This window comes from Theropithecus gelada, chromosome 1 (genome assembly GCF_003255815.1).
Source record: "Theropithecus gelada isolate Dixy chromosome 1, Tgel_1.0, whole genome shotgun sequence".
In the NCBI taxonomy this organism is placed as follows: Eukaryota; Metazoa; Chordata; class Mammalia; order Primates; family Cercopithecidae; genus Theropithecus; species Theropithecus gelada.
Window position 1 is genome coordinate 175,735,214 of NC_037668.1, and position 17,405 is coordinate 175,752,618.

The 17,405-nt window shown below is 30.5% G+C and overlaps 1 protein-coding gene across 2 annotated transcripts in view; it reads left to right on the top strand.

The window, feature by feature from the left end:
* The window catches only part of BRINP3 (BMP/retinoic acid inducible neural specific 3), a 391,129-nt gene that overhangs the window by 194,517 nt on the left and 179,207 nt on the right, over nucleotides 1-17,405 (top strand). The window contains exons 3-4 of one of the 2 annotated variants that reach the window (XM_025394858.1): nucleotides 3,054-3,244; nucleotides 17,119-17,309. In XM_025394858.1, the coding sequence (XP_025250643.1) occupies nucleotides 3,054-3,244; nucleotides 17,119-17,309 (382 nt within the window). The remainder of the gene's footprint in view (nucleotides 1-3,053; nucleotides 3,245-17,118; nucleotides 17,310-17,405) is intronic. The other variant, XM_025394864.1, reaches the window with a different exon arrangement.

Here is a 17,405-nt window from a genome sequence, read left to right on the forward strand (position 1 = left end):
TTTTGCATGACAGATATAGTAGATTAATAGATGGGGTGGCAAAGTGTTTTATCATTTGAAATATTAGAAGGTGAAGTGAGACTACAAATTTAACATACTGAGTGAGTAAAAAGCACCTAATAGCTGAAGAAGGCTCTTTGGAAAGTTGTTCAGGAAGTCTTCTTAGGGTCTTCAGAGAAAACATATCCAAAGTGAGTTGGATTAGGTCCATTCATATCAAAGAACAGTGATAAATGGGATAGAGGATTTGGGCTAACTAAGCTACTATACAATTGTATTTTTCACAGAAAATACTCTAAAGCCTTTGAATTGCAATTTATTCATTCATATTTTATCTTTGTATAATCTTTGAGCCATCAAGGTCATAGATTTTTCTTATGTTCATCTGTATTGCCAGCAGCATGGACAATAATATTAGTTGATAATAAAGAATAGACAATATTTTCTTCGAATAGCTGATTCTGCAGTATTATAGTCTTATAAACTGATTTCATAAAATAAATAATTTGTGTTAGTTGTTTTGTAATATGTCTATTGTTCTTATTTGAGAGAAACAAAATGAAGAAAGTCATAAATACATCAGTTCAGAATAGATCATGGATTTATATTTGTATATTTACTAGTTGTTAAAAAAGATAGAATTGCACTTTTCTAGCATGTATTTACTCTTTCAGCATTTTAGAAAATCTTTAGAAAAGCATGTATCGAAAATCTTTCAGCATTTTAGAAAGCATTTGTATAGGATATAAAATATTACCATTGAATCAATCATCTTGGATTTTTTAGTCTACTTATTTCACTTAGAATGTATCTTAATCTAAGAATATATTTGAGTTAACAAATTTAGCACTGTAAACCACTGAAAAATATATGTCACAGCTTTAAGGTAAAGTTATGTTATTCTCTATTGATTAAATTACAAGCATTTTACGATAGCTAAAATATTAAATGAGAGTAAGCCTATAAATTTTTGAATTAATGAGCAAATATTATTTTGATCATGGTATAAAAATATCTTCGTAGAAGTTTTGTATTACTATATATCTTGAGGTATATCGTCAAATTTTAGGACTTACATATTTTATTTCAAATGATCTTTTTCAATGTTTAAATTTTTATTTATATATCATATATTTAATATTATGTATTTTATATATTATACATGTACTATTATGTACCTACACTTCAGATTTAAGTAACTTTATTATAGAAGTGAATAGCATAAAAATTTATTTATATCAACTTATAAAGATAACAAAGACATTCTTACTCAATTTTGAGGGAACATTTTAATAAATTCAGTCTATGAAAGCCCTATATTTACTGAAAAGATGGCATTTTGATGAGATCTGAAAGGCAACATACAAAATTGTATATATCAGTGGTTTTATTCAAAGTATGGTCACCAGAAGAGCAGCACTAGCATGTCTGTTTAAAATGCAGATTCTAACTCTTATCTAATACCTAATGAATCAGAATCTGTCGTGAAGTTTCCAGGTGATTCTGATAGGTGCTGAAGTTTGAGAACCCTTGGTAGAAAAACGCTAATTAAAACTGTTTAGATGAGCTGATTCTTACAGGAGACAGCAAGAATTTCTCAAAGATGAAAGAGCTTCTAATTTATGTTCAGGCCAAAGTCTTCCCTAGATTCGAAAGTGATTCTGATCATATAATTAGTAACAAAAATGGGTTGTTTGACTGTCAAATGTGTGCCACAAGTGCTAAATATCCATAGTTAGAAACTGTCAGGGTCATGCCCCTTTGTCCTGGAAGTATGTGCACTGTTCCTCATTATTCTGCGTCAATCCTTTTCCTGCCTCCTTGCACCAAGCAATTTATTATTATTATTTCACATATTGCCTAATTGTTGTCTCCGCAGAGTTACCCTCTCTGGCCATGTAATGTAAAATAGGGCCACACTTCATATAGTCATATTTCTCATCAGAGTGGTCTGTATGTGTATCTCTCAGTAAATATCAGAATTTAAAACTTTTAAAAATTAATTTTCTGTCTTTTTTTATTTATTCCTAAACATTTCTCCAAAAGGAGAAGGCTACTTTCAGATGGACAGTATGGGTCTCATCGGTAGATGAATTTCTTATCATGCACTGAGCCTGGCACATTGCAAGCATTTTTTTGGAGAAAAATATAAATAAATATGGCACATGTGTATAAAGTGTTTAATCAACATTTTATTTGATTATTTTATAAATATGAATTAACACACTTGAAGTATTAAGCCTAGTAAAGTGTTCTTCCCTGTGGGTGACATTTGAGAATTTTATTGGACCACTTCTCAGAAAAAAAATCAGACCCAGTTTACTATAATTCTTTTCTAATTTATTATCAGGCTGATTTTATCTCAGTGTAAATGTATAAATTCTTTTAAAAAATGTATAAATCTTGTATAACCATATCTTTCATTTTTTTCTAACTTGGCCAAATTTATCTATAAAATCACTTTGCATCTTGAGAAACTGCAATAGCTGAATTTGGATTTCCAAATATGTTGTAAACCATAATTATTAAAAATTAAAAAAAAGAAGAAAACTGGTTTATCTTTTGATGATGTTTTTAAAGTTTGCAGCTCCTTAATACCCCTGAGGATTTTTACATTCTCACTCTAAAGTGAGTAGAGAAAGGAAATCATTAGGATAATGAATATAAATCATTCTTTTTTTTTCAATATACCTTAGAAAACAAAACAAAAAAAAATTACTTTAGTTATTTTGTTAGTTTAGTAACTCTATAGTCATATTCTAGGCATAATAAAGTCATTTTTATGAATACATATTTTCTTGGGGAAAAAAATCTCAGTGGAAGCTGTTCACTTTGAGTGGCTTATTTTTTCTTTACATGACTTGGTTTTAGAGTATTCACTCCAGTTAAATAAATTATAAATATTTCTTTTCCTACTCCTAGCACACAACATAGTATTACAAGCAAGAGTAATTGTAATGTACTGACCCCAGCTAAACTACCAAGTGAACTTCTCAAATGAAAACATTCAGATAGATTACGCATTTATGAATAAAAATAAATTTGCTTTTCAGGGAGTTTGGCCGCTGGAAAGTAAATAACCTTGCAGTTGAGAGAAGAAATTTCCTTGGCTCTCCTCTGCCTCTTGCCCCTGAATTCTTCCGCAACATAAGACTTTTGGGACGTCGACCTACCCTTCAGCAAATCACAGAAAACCTTATCAAGAAATATGGGACACATTTCTTGCTATCTGCTACTCTGGGAGGTACGGCTCTTTGAACGTATTTGTGCCTGTGTGTGCTTGTGCATAAAACTGTATAAATCACAGAAAAGTGTTAATTAATCCAGATAGCTACAGTATGAATAGTTATAGAACTCATTCATTCATTTATCCAACACATTTTGAATGATTATTAAATGTCCCACACAGTGTTCACAATTGTGAAGCAGATGAATATTACTTAGTTTCTGCATGAAAGCTATTTACAATCTAATAACATACACATATTTGACATAATTATTGCACTCTTAAGGTCATATGGAAACTTTTATTTAAAATACATGAATAATAAGCAGTCACAGGTGGGGTCATCAATTTTATTTATAGAGAGAAGGAAAGGTTTCTTGGAGTACATGTTAAATAACTACAATTAAATTTTTAGCGCCATTTTAGTGTTTCTGATTGTAGTTGATACAGATTGTAACTGGTACAGAAAAAGTGATAAACAAATAATTACGACGCATAAGAAAGTAGAAATGAATAAATGTCACTTCTCGATCAATGTATACATTTGTAAAAATTAAGGAAGCTATTGTGTGATACTGTTAAATCCTATTTAGCCATAAAAATATGGCTTTTTCATAGTGATGTATGATTCAGCATTTTGAATATACTTAAATGACATTTTAGGAGATAATGTGTAATAAGCAACATATAACATTTTCCTAAAATCAAAAAATATCCCAGCTTTACATATATTTTTAATTTTATGTTTGATTTCAAATAATGTCCCAAATTTCATTTAGAAATAGATGTTACTTTTTCTTATAATGAAGAACATTGTATAAAATTCAATAGGAAAGCCACAAAAACAGTGAATTCCTGCTTTCTTGTCAATTTCTTAATGAATTTACCAAAGATAGCCGGGCTGATTCACAACAATGATATGGTGCCACAAAGGGCAATTTGTTCATTTTTTAGCCTTAGAGGATGTCTTGTCTTTCCTTAACCTGCCAGCCCAGTCTTTCAGCAAGTCATGTCAATTTTTTTACACCGGTATATACCCCATCTCCAGCATCAAAGTCTTTCCTCACCTCCTCTCCAGCATCTCTAGACCAAGACATCATCACTTTTTCTTTTTTCCTATAATACTCCAATGGTCCTTTTTTCACACAGCTCTTTTAAAAACTTGAGTCAGTTCATATTCACTGTTTCAATTGAAACCTAGAATTGGCCACTTAAAATCAAATCTAAGCCTCTCCCTATGATTTATAAGGCCTTACATCAATGATCTGATGGATGCTACCTTTAAACTCAGGCCTCTTCTCACCTCTTCCTCATGCTCTATTTTTCAGTCACAGTCACAATGATGTTCACATTTTTCTACCCAAATGTTATTTTTCCAATGAAGCTTTTTCCTGACCACGCTTTCATCAGTGGCACCCAGTGAACCCCATTGTTCTCTATTATTTCATGATCAAATTTGCATTTCTCACTGTATTTATTATTATGTGAAATTATTTTAATTATTTGACTATTGGTTTATTATCTGTAGTTCTTGCGTATTTTCTTAGAAATAAGGGCCCTAGCTGTATTGTTCACCACTTCATCCCCATGGCTCTAATTGCACTTCATTTACACTAGGTTCTCATTACCTATTTGTTAAATGAATAAATAAGTAAAACTTCACTTTCTTTGGAGACTGAGGTCATCCAAATCACTAGATATATGTAAACATTTATAATATTAACAGAGAATAATTGAGTTATAATTCAGGAATGATTCTGAATGAAAGCAAATCCGGAGAGCCAACTGGATCAAATTCACAAATAAAGATTCGGAATTGATGAGAATCAGTACCCAAGTAAGAGTAGATAAGGAAGGCATGAACAGGTGGAAAAATGAGTGGATGCCTGAGTACATTGTGGAAAATAACTCTGGCATGGAATCTCAAGACATTAAAGGTGAAAAATACAAGTGACTAAGGCAGTAATAAAAGTCTGACTGTAAATACACACTATCTCTCCATTACCTTCTTCCACAAAAGGATAGTGATAAAATAAGAAGAGAAAGAGATTAGCCACATTCTTGTTGAATCCTGATTCTCCCTCCCTGCTTTTTAGTCAACTGTGAGACTTTAAAATATATTAATTCCTCTGAATTTTGATTTTTTTCATAGAGAAGGGGAGAATAATACCTATGTGATGGGACATGGGAAGGTTAATATAAATGTTAAAAAATGTGCTTAGCACAGTGTGTGGTATAATTTAAATATGTGATGAATTGAAGTTGTTTTCATTATATTAGTGTAGACAGCCAAAACATATAAAATATTTCAATAATTGTGAAGAGTGAGTCTGTGAAAGCTGTGTCTATTTGGCTCAGTAATGTCAATTATTATTAATTGTATAAAATCTGAAAGGTAAAATGTAAGTTATTTCTATAACTCCTCCTCTAAAAAAGTTCAGTGATTTTGAAACACATACTTCATTGTTATTATATAAGTGATTCAAAGCACTCGTAAGTATTTCAGAAGATAAAATATATTTTTCCAGATAAGAAAAGAAGGAAAAGACAAAGACAGAAGAGATCAAAAACCACCAGTGGTTCCCATATACATTCGTGTTCCTTAGTTTCAAAATTTAACTATGTTTTACTATGTTGGTACTATGAATGCCACATTTTTGCTTTAAGATTCATTTTTGTTTTGTATGTTATTTTATTGTATAAACCATTTTTCAAAATTTATGACATTAATCACTTGAGGTCGATCTTCCAGTGATGGCAATGTGCTCTCTCTAAATGATTTTACTTCAGTTTCTTAAAAGTTTTGTTCAAGTATTGCCTTAAAGGGGGAAAGAGATGGAATTAACACCCTTACTCACATTTTAATCTCTCAGTATTCCTTGGATTGAGTTTTCATACTCTTTTGTACTGGAATTATTTTTCTTCTCAAAATGTTACTTTATTTTCCTGTGGGAATTTTTGTTTGTTAAAGATAATAATTCAGTAAAGATGCATGCAATAATTTAAATAGCTTAAAGATATAAACTATCTGCAGTTAAAAATGTATACCAGGAATGATTTCTGGAAATTTTAAAATTATTGCTATTGTACTTACACAGAAATCTTTTTAGTGGCTGTGAGTTTATCATTTAACCTTCACTCGTTTTACCTGATTGAACATGTATTTGAAATTGTATTTCTGCACTTTTTAAAAGAAATGGAAGTTTGTGGCATTTAATTCGAACTAATTTCCCCACTTCTTTCTCTTAATTAATTAAGACAAGGCAAAAACTATAACACTAGTGTGTAATGTATATAAGCAAACCTTTTAAACAAAAAGCCAGTCACATCCACGTCCCTACAAAGGACACGAACTCATCAGAACATAAAGAATAACAAAAAAGCCAGTCATATTATAACTAGATGCTTCCTAAGTACCTATATCTTCAACAAAATTTCAATGTTTTTCAAAATAAGTTGACTATGAAATACTCACTATTAGTTTTACAGTCATAAAAAGGAAATAAATGAAAAATGGCTTTTTCCCCCAAGAGTTATTTAATATATCATATTATTGATGTAGACATAAAACTTTGGGTACCATTCTTGAAGCCCTTAAGGGGATATTTTATGACAGATAAAGCCAGTGATTGAATTGTCATTCTATCTATAGAGAAAAATAAATTATAAAAAACATTCTTCAATATATATTATTTTCCCCATTTATTTCATTTTATAGCCACCAGACTGTTTATCAATATAGTAATTCAGCTTGCTTCTATTTTGGATAATGATATCTAAACTCCATCACTGTTTGAATATCTAAAATAAGCTACTCAATTTAAAGAATCAATCTTGAAAAAATTGCACTTCTGAGAGATATTGATTTCTAGCTGTGGAATGTATTTAATGACCGTTTTTGTAATATATTTTATTATAATTCAATATATGACAAATACTGAAATTAAACTTATCTGTGTACTGAATATAAAATACAAAATATGAGTGAATATGACAAAAATAATGACTTTAAAATTGGTGGGCTTTAATTAGGGGGAGAAAGAGAGTCTACTATAAAGCAACAAAACTGTGTTCTGGATCAATTTTAAAAGACAAAGGATTAAGGAACATAGAGACCAAAATATTCATTAAAAATTTATTAAATGTTATAACAAAATGTTTACAGAAATTTTAAGTGTGCTCTTATCCTCATCTCTCAAATTATATAGACTTATCCACCCACTCATAGTAGCCGGGAAACCTGTGGGTTCCTCTGCTACTACTCTTGCCTCTCTCAACTTTAAGGCAGTGAGGAGCAGAACAAAGTGTGTAATCTCCTGACAAACATATCCACAAAAGGAGGAAGAGTAAGAGGTGGGGTTTTCATGGGTAGCCTCTTTCCTACAGTCTGCCTTTCTGTTAACTCACTGCAGCTCTGTGGGCCATCAAACACATGGTAACAGTGACGATTGTTTGAAAAAAAAAAAAAAAAAAAAGAATTCCTCATGTAGAGGAAAGTAGGAAAAAAAAAAAATTCTTTTCTGAATATACATATAACCAAAATTTATTTCAGGATCAAATAGACAATATAATAAGATTTGTTAATTTAGAAAAACTGTGAAGAATACTTTTTATTCTAGGCATGATAAAAGCAAGTTCGGTTTGACCACTGTTATTGAATGCACAATTTAAAAAGCTATAATTAAATTATTAGCAGAAATAGTTACAATATACTTTTTTCATTTGCAAGTCCTTTTAATTTTTTTTTTTCTGAAAGTGTTTCTTACTATACTATATGACTAAGTTTTTGATTACTATTTGACTAAACGTGAGCATTTTTTAGATATTCAATTTTGTTTCAATACAAAAAATATCCTCTTAATTGTTGGAATGAAAAATTCATGATCGATGTGCAAAACTAGTATTAACTTCATACAATAGTGATTTAAAATAATGTATACTACCTCAATTCTTATGTAGTGTGTATATATATGTAGTATATGTAGTATACATATATGTGTGTGTGTGTGTGTATGTAAAACTATGCCTCCAATGTAGTTCACTTATCTAAAAAGTTTTACAAAATATTGTGTGTGTGTGTGTATGTGTGGTTTAAAGAAAGTATAAGTCTGAATTTAGTAAGATACGATATGTATAAAATATCAATTAGATTTTTTTTTCCGGTTGTTTGCATTCCCGTAAGAATAAGAACTCGGAATATGCTCATTTAATTTCAGAAATAGTCAGTTCTCACTTTTCACTATGTGAATTATGTTCTGGATAAAATATTCACAGACACTTTTTAATTCTTTGTCTTATGCCACCTTCTTTCAAAATTGATTAACTACTGTTGTTCTCGTTTTCACTTGGTCTCTTAGGAAGCACAAATTTATTTCACTTTAGTTTATAACATAATAAAGGTAATCCACCATATACACACACACACACATAAATAATTTATTTCTTAAAGAAATACTAATAATCACTTGAGATGCAAAGAATTACGTTCTCTCTTAGAATATCCATTCTGTTTTAAAAGAAAGAAAAGTAAATATTTTTGAAGATTCCTATCATAGGAAATAATAAAAATAAATGTCATTGAAGGGGGAAAAGGACTGCTATACTGATATTTATTAAAATTAATCTCAGGATTACTGATATTTCTTAAGATTATGTTGGTTTCTCTCATTCTCTCTCTCTCTCTTTCCTGTTTCACTGGTAAATAAAATAAAATATCTGAAGTTAAAGCAATATTGTTAATCATTTCTTAATTGTTTACAAGGCAGTTATCTACAGAAGCGATTAAAAAATCACTTATGTAAATAATAAGAATAAACAAGAGCAAAATGTAATTAAGATTTCTATGTCAGTTGATCTTACTAAAGGCATTCCTGGCAACCAAGGTAAAAGATAAATGTTAAGTTGTAGAATATTGGACATTTTATTATTTTCTTCTGGTTCTTTCATATAGCACATTGATAAGGTAGATAAATTACCTGTCTACTTTTTTGACAAATATATACTGAGTTACCTATGACAGTGCAAAACACCCAAGATCTTCTTAAATGAACACTCAGGTCACTGATAAAGACAGACATTTAACTTAGTAATAAGTGTTATTATGGTTTAGAACCTCATTACTTGAGTGTGGTTCATGAACCAAAAGCATCAGTATCACTTTAGTCCTTGTTTGAAACTCAGAATCTCAGATTCCATCACAGATTAATGAATCAGAATCTACATTTTAACAGGATCTCCAGGTGATTTATATGCACATTAAGTTTGAACAACACTGTTTAAAGTATCTATATAAATTTAAAGTATAATCAACTGTTTTGAGAAATAATCTTTTAAAAAATAGCAAGAGTTTGTAACTGTACATACCAAAAGTGTTTTTTAAAATACTCATTATTTCATTGTAAATAGCTCCAAAATTAGAAGTAATTTAATTGTATTTCAGTCAGGGTTTATTCATTGCCACCTAACCTCAGAGCTATTAATTTCCAGTTCCTTTATTTTCATGTTACTGTACTAGTATAGACAGTATCATTGTACTTTCAAATTTTCTTAGAAAATTTATAGTCTATTCTTGGGGGTAACTGTTAATAATCATAAGATCAGTTACTTTCCTTTGGGATGCTTTGCAAAACATATTATATTTCTTTGTCAAAGTGAGATAAGGTTAGCTCTTTTCTTCCCACAATATCTTGCAGATGCCAATTGGTGTTAAGCCAACATGTCTATTTCTTAACTATCCTGATATATTTGGCTCTGCTTCTTGCCAAACACGTATTTCTCTAAGATTTTTTTTTTCTTCTGATGTATATTTGTTTTTAAAACCCCTTTTCCCCCCACAATACTATATTAGTAGCTTAGTAGATAGCACCAGGCTATGTACCTTTAACATGTGGAGCTAAGGAAGGATGATTTTCAGCTCTGAGAGCAACATATAACTGCAAACCCAATACAATTTCAAAAGGGCAACAATAACAAAAATATTGTAAGGCTTAGCACAAGTAATAACGTGGCTTATCATTGCCAAAGAATGGACAACCTTTCTGAGGCAAAAGACTACATTAAAAATAAAACCTGCAAACAACTACATTAAAACAATGTTTTCAATGTTTATTTCTGTGAGAATGATTTTCAATCAAATAGCATTTTTTAATAACTACAAATCACTCCAAGGCAGAACAGGCATTCACAATAAGATATTCAAATGTAAGGAAGTTGACTAACCAGGAAGACATCTGCCATAAATGCACATAATTTTTTTTTTTCTGGGTAGAATGTAAACATTGTAGGACAATGGGCTAACTCAAGGGCAGTAGCAATTGTAAAAAATAAAATAAAATATATCCAACTCATAAGAGTCGGCTTCACCATAGTGAAAAAATACCCACATTTTAGTTGATCATTACAATAATTGTCATTTCTGGCCAACGTTATATGTTGGTTTCTGTGGGTACCCTGTGATTCTGATCTGTGTGTCTTGGGAATCAAGAAGGTCTCTTTTGCAACATACCATCCTCCTGGTGGGGGTAAAAAGCAAGAGAACAGGTGTAACTTTGTGATGTCTCTCCAAACATTCATTATGTCAACATCTGGCTCACTTGTATTTCACTGATCAAAGCGTTCTCCTAATATCAGAGTAAAGGGAACACATCATGAACTACTCATAGTTGTTGTCTACAATGGATCATGAATCTATGTATGCACGTTTGCATTTATGATGGTGTTGTAAATAGTTGCAAAGAATAAAACAATCTACCACATTATCATTACTGATTTACCTGTAGGATTTTTTTTAATCCTTGTTTTATCTATTATTTTTCATATGTTTCTACCCTCAGTACTATATATATGAGAATGCCAACTGAGAAAATCCAAGTGAAAAGTAAATATTATGAAGGTTCTTTAATTTCTATTTCTCATTGACTCAATATAGATGATTTGAAGATCAGAGTGGAAAAATACATATTTTTAAGGGCCACCTCTTATGAAAAATGTCAAATTCTATGATCCAACTATGGTATAACATTAAAATGGTGATTTTTGTTTGTTTGTTTTATTGCCCCCTGTTTCTCATTTTCTATGAAAGCATCCTTTAATATGTGCTTTTAATGACCATAAACCACCACAAAATTTTAGTTATGTGAGACACAGCTGCATGATTTCTATGTGGAACAATCACATCTTTTTATATCGACAGTCATTAATCCTTTTGCTGCCTAACAGACTCAGAATGTTGCATCATTTACAAAATCACATTTAGTTTTTACAAAATGTGTGGATGTCCTTTGGAACCCATGTCATGCTTATGAGCTACAGCTGGTTTAATAAAATGAATAAAAATGACTTTTGAACACATTTTTTTTTAGTTGACTGAATAACACTATTTCAGTTTTCAAATCTGAAGATTGTCATTTAAGTAGGTTCTGATGAATTGTTATGATTTAATACTTGTGGAAAAGTTACAGTAAAAGTTGAGAATGCATCTTCTCAGTTTGTAAAAATCTCAAATGACTGTGAAGAAGATAATTACAAAAGTATGATAGTTATGTATAACTGAAAAAAAAAAAATCTCTTATAGGAAAGAAATAGGCCTAGTCTCCATGTAAATTGAGTGGCCTTGTCAAAATTTCTTAAATATTTACAATCCATGTTTTATAAAAGTTGAAATTTAGCACGAGGTAACGGGTTTACATCAAATGGTTGTGTGCTCTGTTTTAAGTAAGGGTTTTAAACCGGGTATTCATTAAAGGAACTATTATGGTGATTTAAACTACAGATTTAAGTTACCTCACATGCATACCTGCAAGGAAAGTTTTTGCATACATGGATTAAAATTATACCGTAGAGAAGAACCATGAGCAATTTATGAATGGATTCTCTTTATCAGGCTATTAGAAATGATAACCCACTACTATTATTAGTAATCTTATATATATTGATTATAAGAACCAATAGAAACAATTATGACTAAGTCCAGATTACCATGGTGCAATTAAAAATCTATGAAATCCTAACTTATGAAAATTTAAAACTTCCTCATCAACTGTTGGGTCTTAATAAAAAGGAAAAGAGAGAAAGAGAACATTTACTGCACTCATAATATATGCTCTGCCAGGTACTGTAGAGGGATTGTATTATTTCATCTCCACAGATAATTGAGAGAAGGATATTTTCTTTGTTTTAGAGATGGGAATGCTAAGTAAATATGCAACTGTACCAAAGCCCCATAGTCATCAAGTAGAGAGATGATGTGCTATTACTAGGATTTGCCCTTACATACCTGACTCTAAACCTTATGTTTCATTTGCCCTCATTATGTTATAATCCCTTTAGAATCATTTAATTGAAACCAAGCCAATTAAAACATAAACAATAGAATTAGTAATAAAAGTGTGTTATGATAATACCAATGTATTATCATTTGATTTTTCTTGTGTGGAATACATATCCTTCATGACAGAAGTAAGAAGTCATATTAATCTGTAACTTACAAGCAAATGTGGATGCTGAAAAATCATTGTTTTTAAATCTCCTGTAGATAGAAAGTGAAACCCCTCTTATTTGTGATGATGATATAGACCACCATTTTTCTACGTTCATCTTTAATTGCCTCAACATATATTAGGTTTGTATTATCATTCATATAGTTACAATAAGGACTATACTAAAATGGTGGTCCCTGCCTCTTATTACTTTCCAGTTGTGTCGTGGGACAACCTAACATGTGCAAAGTATTCCTAAATCAAATTGGTTTTAATTCACTGTTTTAAGATGAGCATGTGCTCCACCTATTTTGTGGGGTGAAGTATGGCTCAATTAGAATCCCATTAAGAAGAAATTAATGATGTGTCATACTTACCTGTAAAGCAAAGACATACATAGAAATATGGTATTTATCTGAGAAGCATTTATCTGAAAATCAACATAGATAGAAATATGATATTTAAAGAACTGTTGTGGGAGATCTTTACTCTCCGTATATGGTTGCAGACTATAGGACAGGGTTAAAGAATATATAAAAGTAGAAAGGCCAACTTCTTATCACAAATAAGGTAAAATAGCTAAATTTACTAGAAACTTCTAGGTATGGAATGAGTTGATTTATGCAACTCTGAATCATAGTGGTCAATAGAAGAGAATAATAATATATTAACAATTTTTAAATGACTAGATCCCAGCCATATTCCAAACCCTTTACAGCTATCTATTTCAGCTTACAGCTGCTCTGTGAGGAAATAATTTCTGTGCTCATGTTCCATAAGAGAAAACTGAGTCCTGAGATATGTTGTTGAAGATCATTCAGTTACTAAATTGAAACCAGCATTAGAACTCAAATCCGTTCTACAGAAAATTTGGTACACTTACATCTTAACTAAAACTAATTCTAAATGTCTGTCTTCCAGGACCTCATAATCCAGTGAAAGAATGCCTTCTATTGGTCTAATTATCTCTTCTGCTCAACAACATATAGATTTTCAATTAATGTTGCAACACTTTGAGTAATAGGAAAATTCACTACTATATAAAGGGAGACTTACCAAAAATGACTCTCTTCACATATTTAAAATGGCCTTCTTGCATCTCCAGGAGGCAAAACTAATGTCTAATTGGTTAATTGGATCAATGTTTTGAATTTAATATATTATTCAACTGAAGGAAATATTTGATATTATCATTACATTTAAAAAAACGTGTAAGTCTCCTTCTAAATACAAGAATCTGTAGAAAACATTGAATGCATCAAGGCTGAACTTGGATGCTTCTTCAACATTTTAATTCATTTTCCAAGTGGAATCATCTGGGAATAGCCAAATCCTTTAGAGTTTTATTTTAGCCATAGTATTGGTTATGAACTTACCAATTACTTCAGGATATTTTTATTATGAAAAAATAGATTTTAAACCTGGGCCAGATGTGGAACAAGAGTTATGAATATTCATCCCATTATGACTTTTTCTTCAATGGTTTTTCAAAGACACCCAAAGTAGAGATATTTGTACAATGAATACCCATATACTCATATGTAGCAACATACTGCATAAAACCATACTACTATGAATATGCTGCTCATATACTATGGTATGAAGTTTATTGATTCTTTGTACTTTTGTCTTTGTAATATATTCCAAAAATTGATTTACATTCAAAATACTGTGTTCTTAAGTCACTTTATTTTTACAAACATGATATACAATTAGTAGCATTGGATTCTGTTTTTAATTTTTAGGAATGGCTTTTAAAATTTGATATAATTTTATTTTTTATAAATAAAGCATTTAAAACTGTTTACAGTGCTTAAACAACATGATAAAATATATTCAGAGAAATCTTTCTTGCAAAAGTGTTTCTTCATCCTGTTACCTTTCTGTATCTGTAGGTAAATATGCATAAATGCTTTTGGTTAATCCTTCCATTGTTTGATGCTTTTTTCCAAATAGAAAGAAATATATACATATGCGTGTATACTTGTATCTTCCCCTTTTCTTATAAAAAACTCTTAGGAAACAGTTTTTATCCACTTTGTGATATCTCTGTAGAAATAATTTTTGCTGCCTTCTTCTGGCTGCACAGTGTTCCACTGTACGGTTGTAAACTAGTTTATTCCTACTGATAGGAATTTATATTGTTACCAAATGTCAATAATAAAGCCACAGTGAGACACATTTTGCATATTTTAGTCAGTCATCCTTTGAAATACATTCTTAAAAGTAGGATTGTGGAGTTGATTATTGATAACTATTGCCAATATTCCCTCTATGTAAGTTACATCATTTTGCAATCCCACCAACAATACATCAGAAGGCCTGTTTATTTCTACTTTTCCCGTAGATTTGCACAGGTTGTCAAAGTTTGGATTCTGGCAGATTCCATCATTGAAAAGTAATATACCAGCATACTTTTAATTTGTATTTTTCATGCTATGACTTAGATTGAATATATTTTCAAATCTGTATGGGCTAGTTTTATCTCTTCTTGTCTGAACACTCTTTTCCTATTTATTCCTGTTTTTCTATCTGAATTTTGTGTTTCTTTTTCTTGATTTCTAGGAGTTCTTGGAATGTTAAAGGAATTAATCATTTATCTGTTATATAAGTTGTAAATATTCCCTTTCGATGCAAAATTTGTTTTATTGTGATTTTGTGCTAAAAAAAATCTGGTTTTACTTGTTCTAATTAATGTATCTTTTATTTCCATACTGTGGGATTTTTAGTTATGAATTATTTCCTTCCTTTGTATTTTCATGAATTCTCCTCTAGTACTTGAATGGTTTCATTTCATTAAATAATCATGTATCTAATCTGTTTGGAATCTATCCTTTTATAGAATCATATCCCTTATTTTCCAAATTGCTATTTAGGTGTCACTTAGTAAAAAGTCTATCTTTTTCCAATGAATTACTGTCTCATTCTTATTACATGGTAAATTTCCACATGTACTTGTTATTTTATGGATATTTTTCCTGTTCTAATTTGTGTGCCTATTCATGTGTCAGCCTGCACTGTTTAATTATACAGGTTTTACAATTTGCATTCAGATATGGTAAGATGTTCTCATTCTTGCCTATTCTTTTTAAAAGTCTTTTTTACTTTTTTCACTTACAATTCATTATTGACATGATTAATTTTCCTACTTCCAGGAAACAAAAACAATGATCTATTCGGTTTTTTAATCAGATTACATTATTTTATATTAAGATAAACTGATATATTTTGATGTCAAATATTTACGCTCAAGAGAAAATATCTATCATGTCATTTAATAGGGTCTATTATGGCAACTTTCAGAAGTGATTTACAAATTTTTCATGTACGTTTCACATTTTTTGTGCCATTTAAATGGTGTGATCTAATCCATTATTGTTTATACTTAGTTAATATTTATGTGTGTCAGTCTATTGAGTTAGTAATATTTTTATTATTTGCTTATACCTTACTAAGTTTTGTAACTGTATATGTACAGTAGTTTGTCCATTAAATTTTGGATTTTCACCTGCGTAATCATATTATCTGCAAAAAAACATAGTTTAAGTGTTTTTTCTGACTCTGTGATTCTAATTTGCATTCTCATCTATATTTGCATTTTAATATATTTATTAGCATGTTGAATAATAGAAGCAACTGTGGGTATGTTTGTCTGGTTCTGATTTTAATAGGGATGCCTCCTGGGTTTCCCCATTAAGAAAAATGCTGGCTTTTATGCTTAGGATCCTATATTTTACTTCTTTAAAGAAGTTTTTACCAAGTGGAGTGGCTCATGGCAGCAATGCCAGAATTTTGGGATTCTGAGGTGAGAATATTACTTGAGGCCAGAAGTTTGAGATCAGCCTGGGCAACATAGTGAGACTCCATCTCTATGGAAAAAAAAAAAAAAAAACATTATTATTCATTGATTCCTAATTTATTAATTCTTAATTAATCATAAATAGTTATAATTATTCATCAAATGTATTTGAAGCAATAAAGGATAGCAGCATTTTTGTTTCTGGATATGTTAATATTCTGAATTATATTAATGATTTCCCACTATTGAACCAGCTTTGCACTATTGGAATTATCCTATTGGTCATGAGATATGTATTTTTAATATTTACTGTTGGATATTATTCATTATTGCTTTAGTCATAATTTTGCATCAATATTTATTAAATGTAAAATGTGTTGTGTATGATGATTTTTAGATATCTGTGCTAATTTTACACTCATTTTATAAAAATAGATTTAGAAGTTTTACATTTTCAGTATTATCAATTTTTTTATATCAAACTTTAGGCAAAATCCCACTGTGAACTATCTGGGGAGGTTAATTTTTTTGCAGGGGGAGGTTTTCTGTGACACCTAATCTTATTTGCACTAGCTTTTAAGTGGAAAATGGAATAATTTGCAATGTTATTAATGCAGGAGAAGAATCACTCACGATTTTTGTGGACAAGCGGAAGTTGAGCAAACGAGCTGAAGGAAGTGATTCCAGCACCAATAGCTCTTCGGTCACTCTGGAGACGCTGCATCAGCTAGCCGCCTCTTATTTCATTGACAGGGACAGCACACTTCGGAGACTTCACCACATTCAAATTGCATCCACTGCCATCAAGGTAAGAATGAGTTTATGCTAAAATTATCACCTTCCATTCTTTGATTCTTCTATATCCAAAATGCATTTCTATGTACTTGCTTATTCCATGAATTTA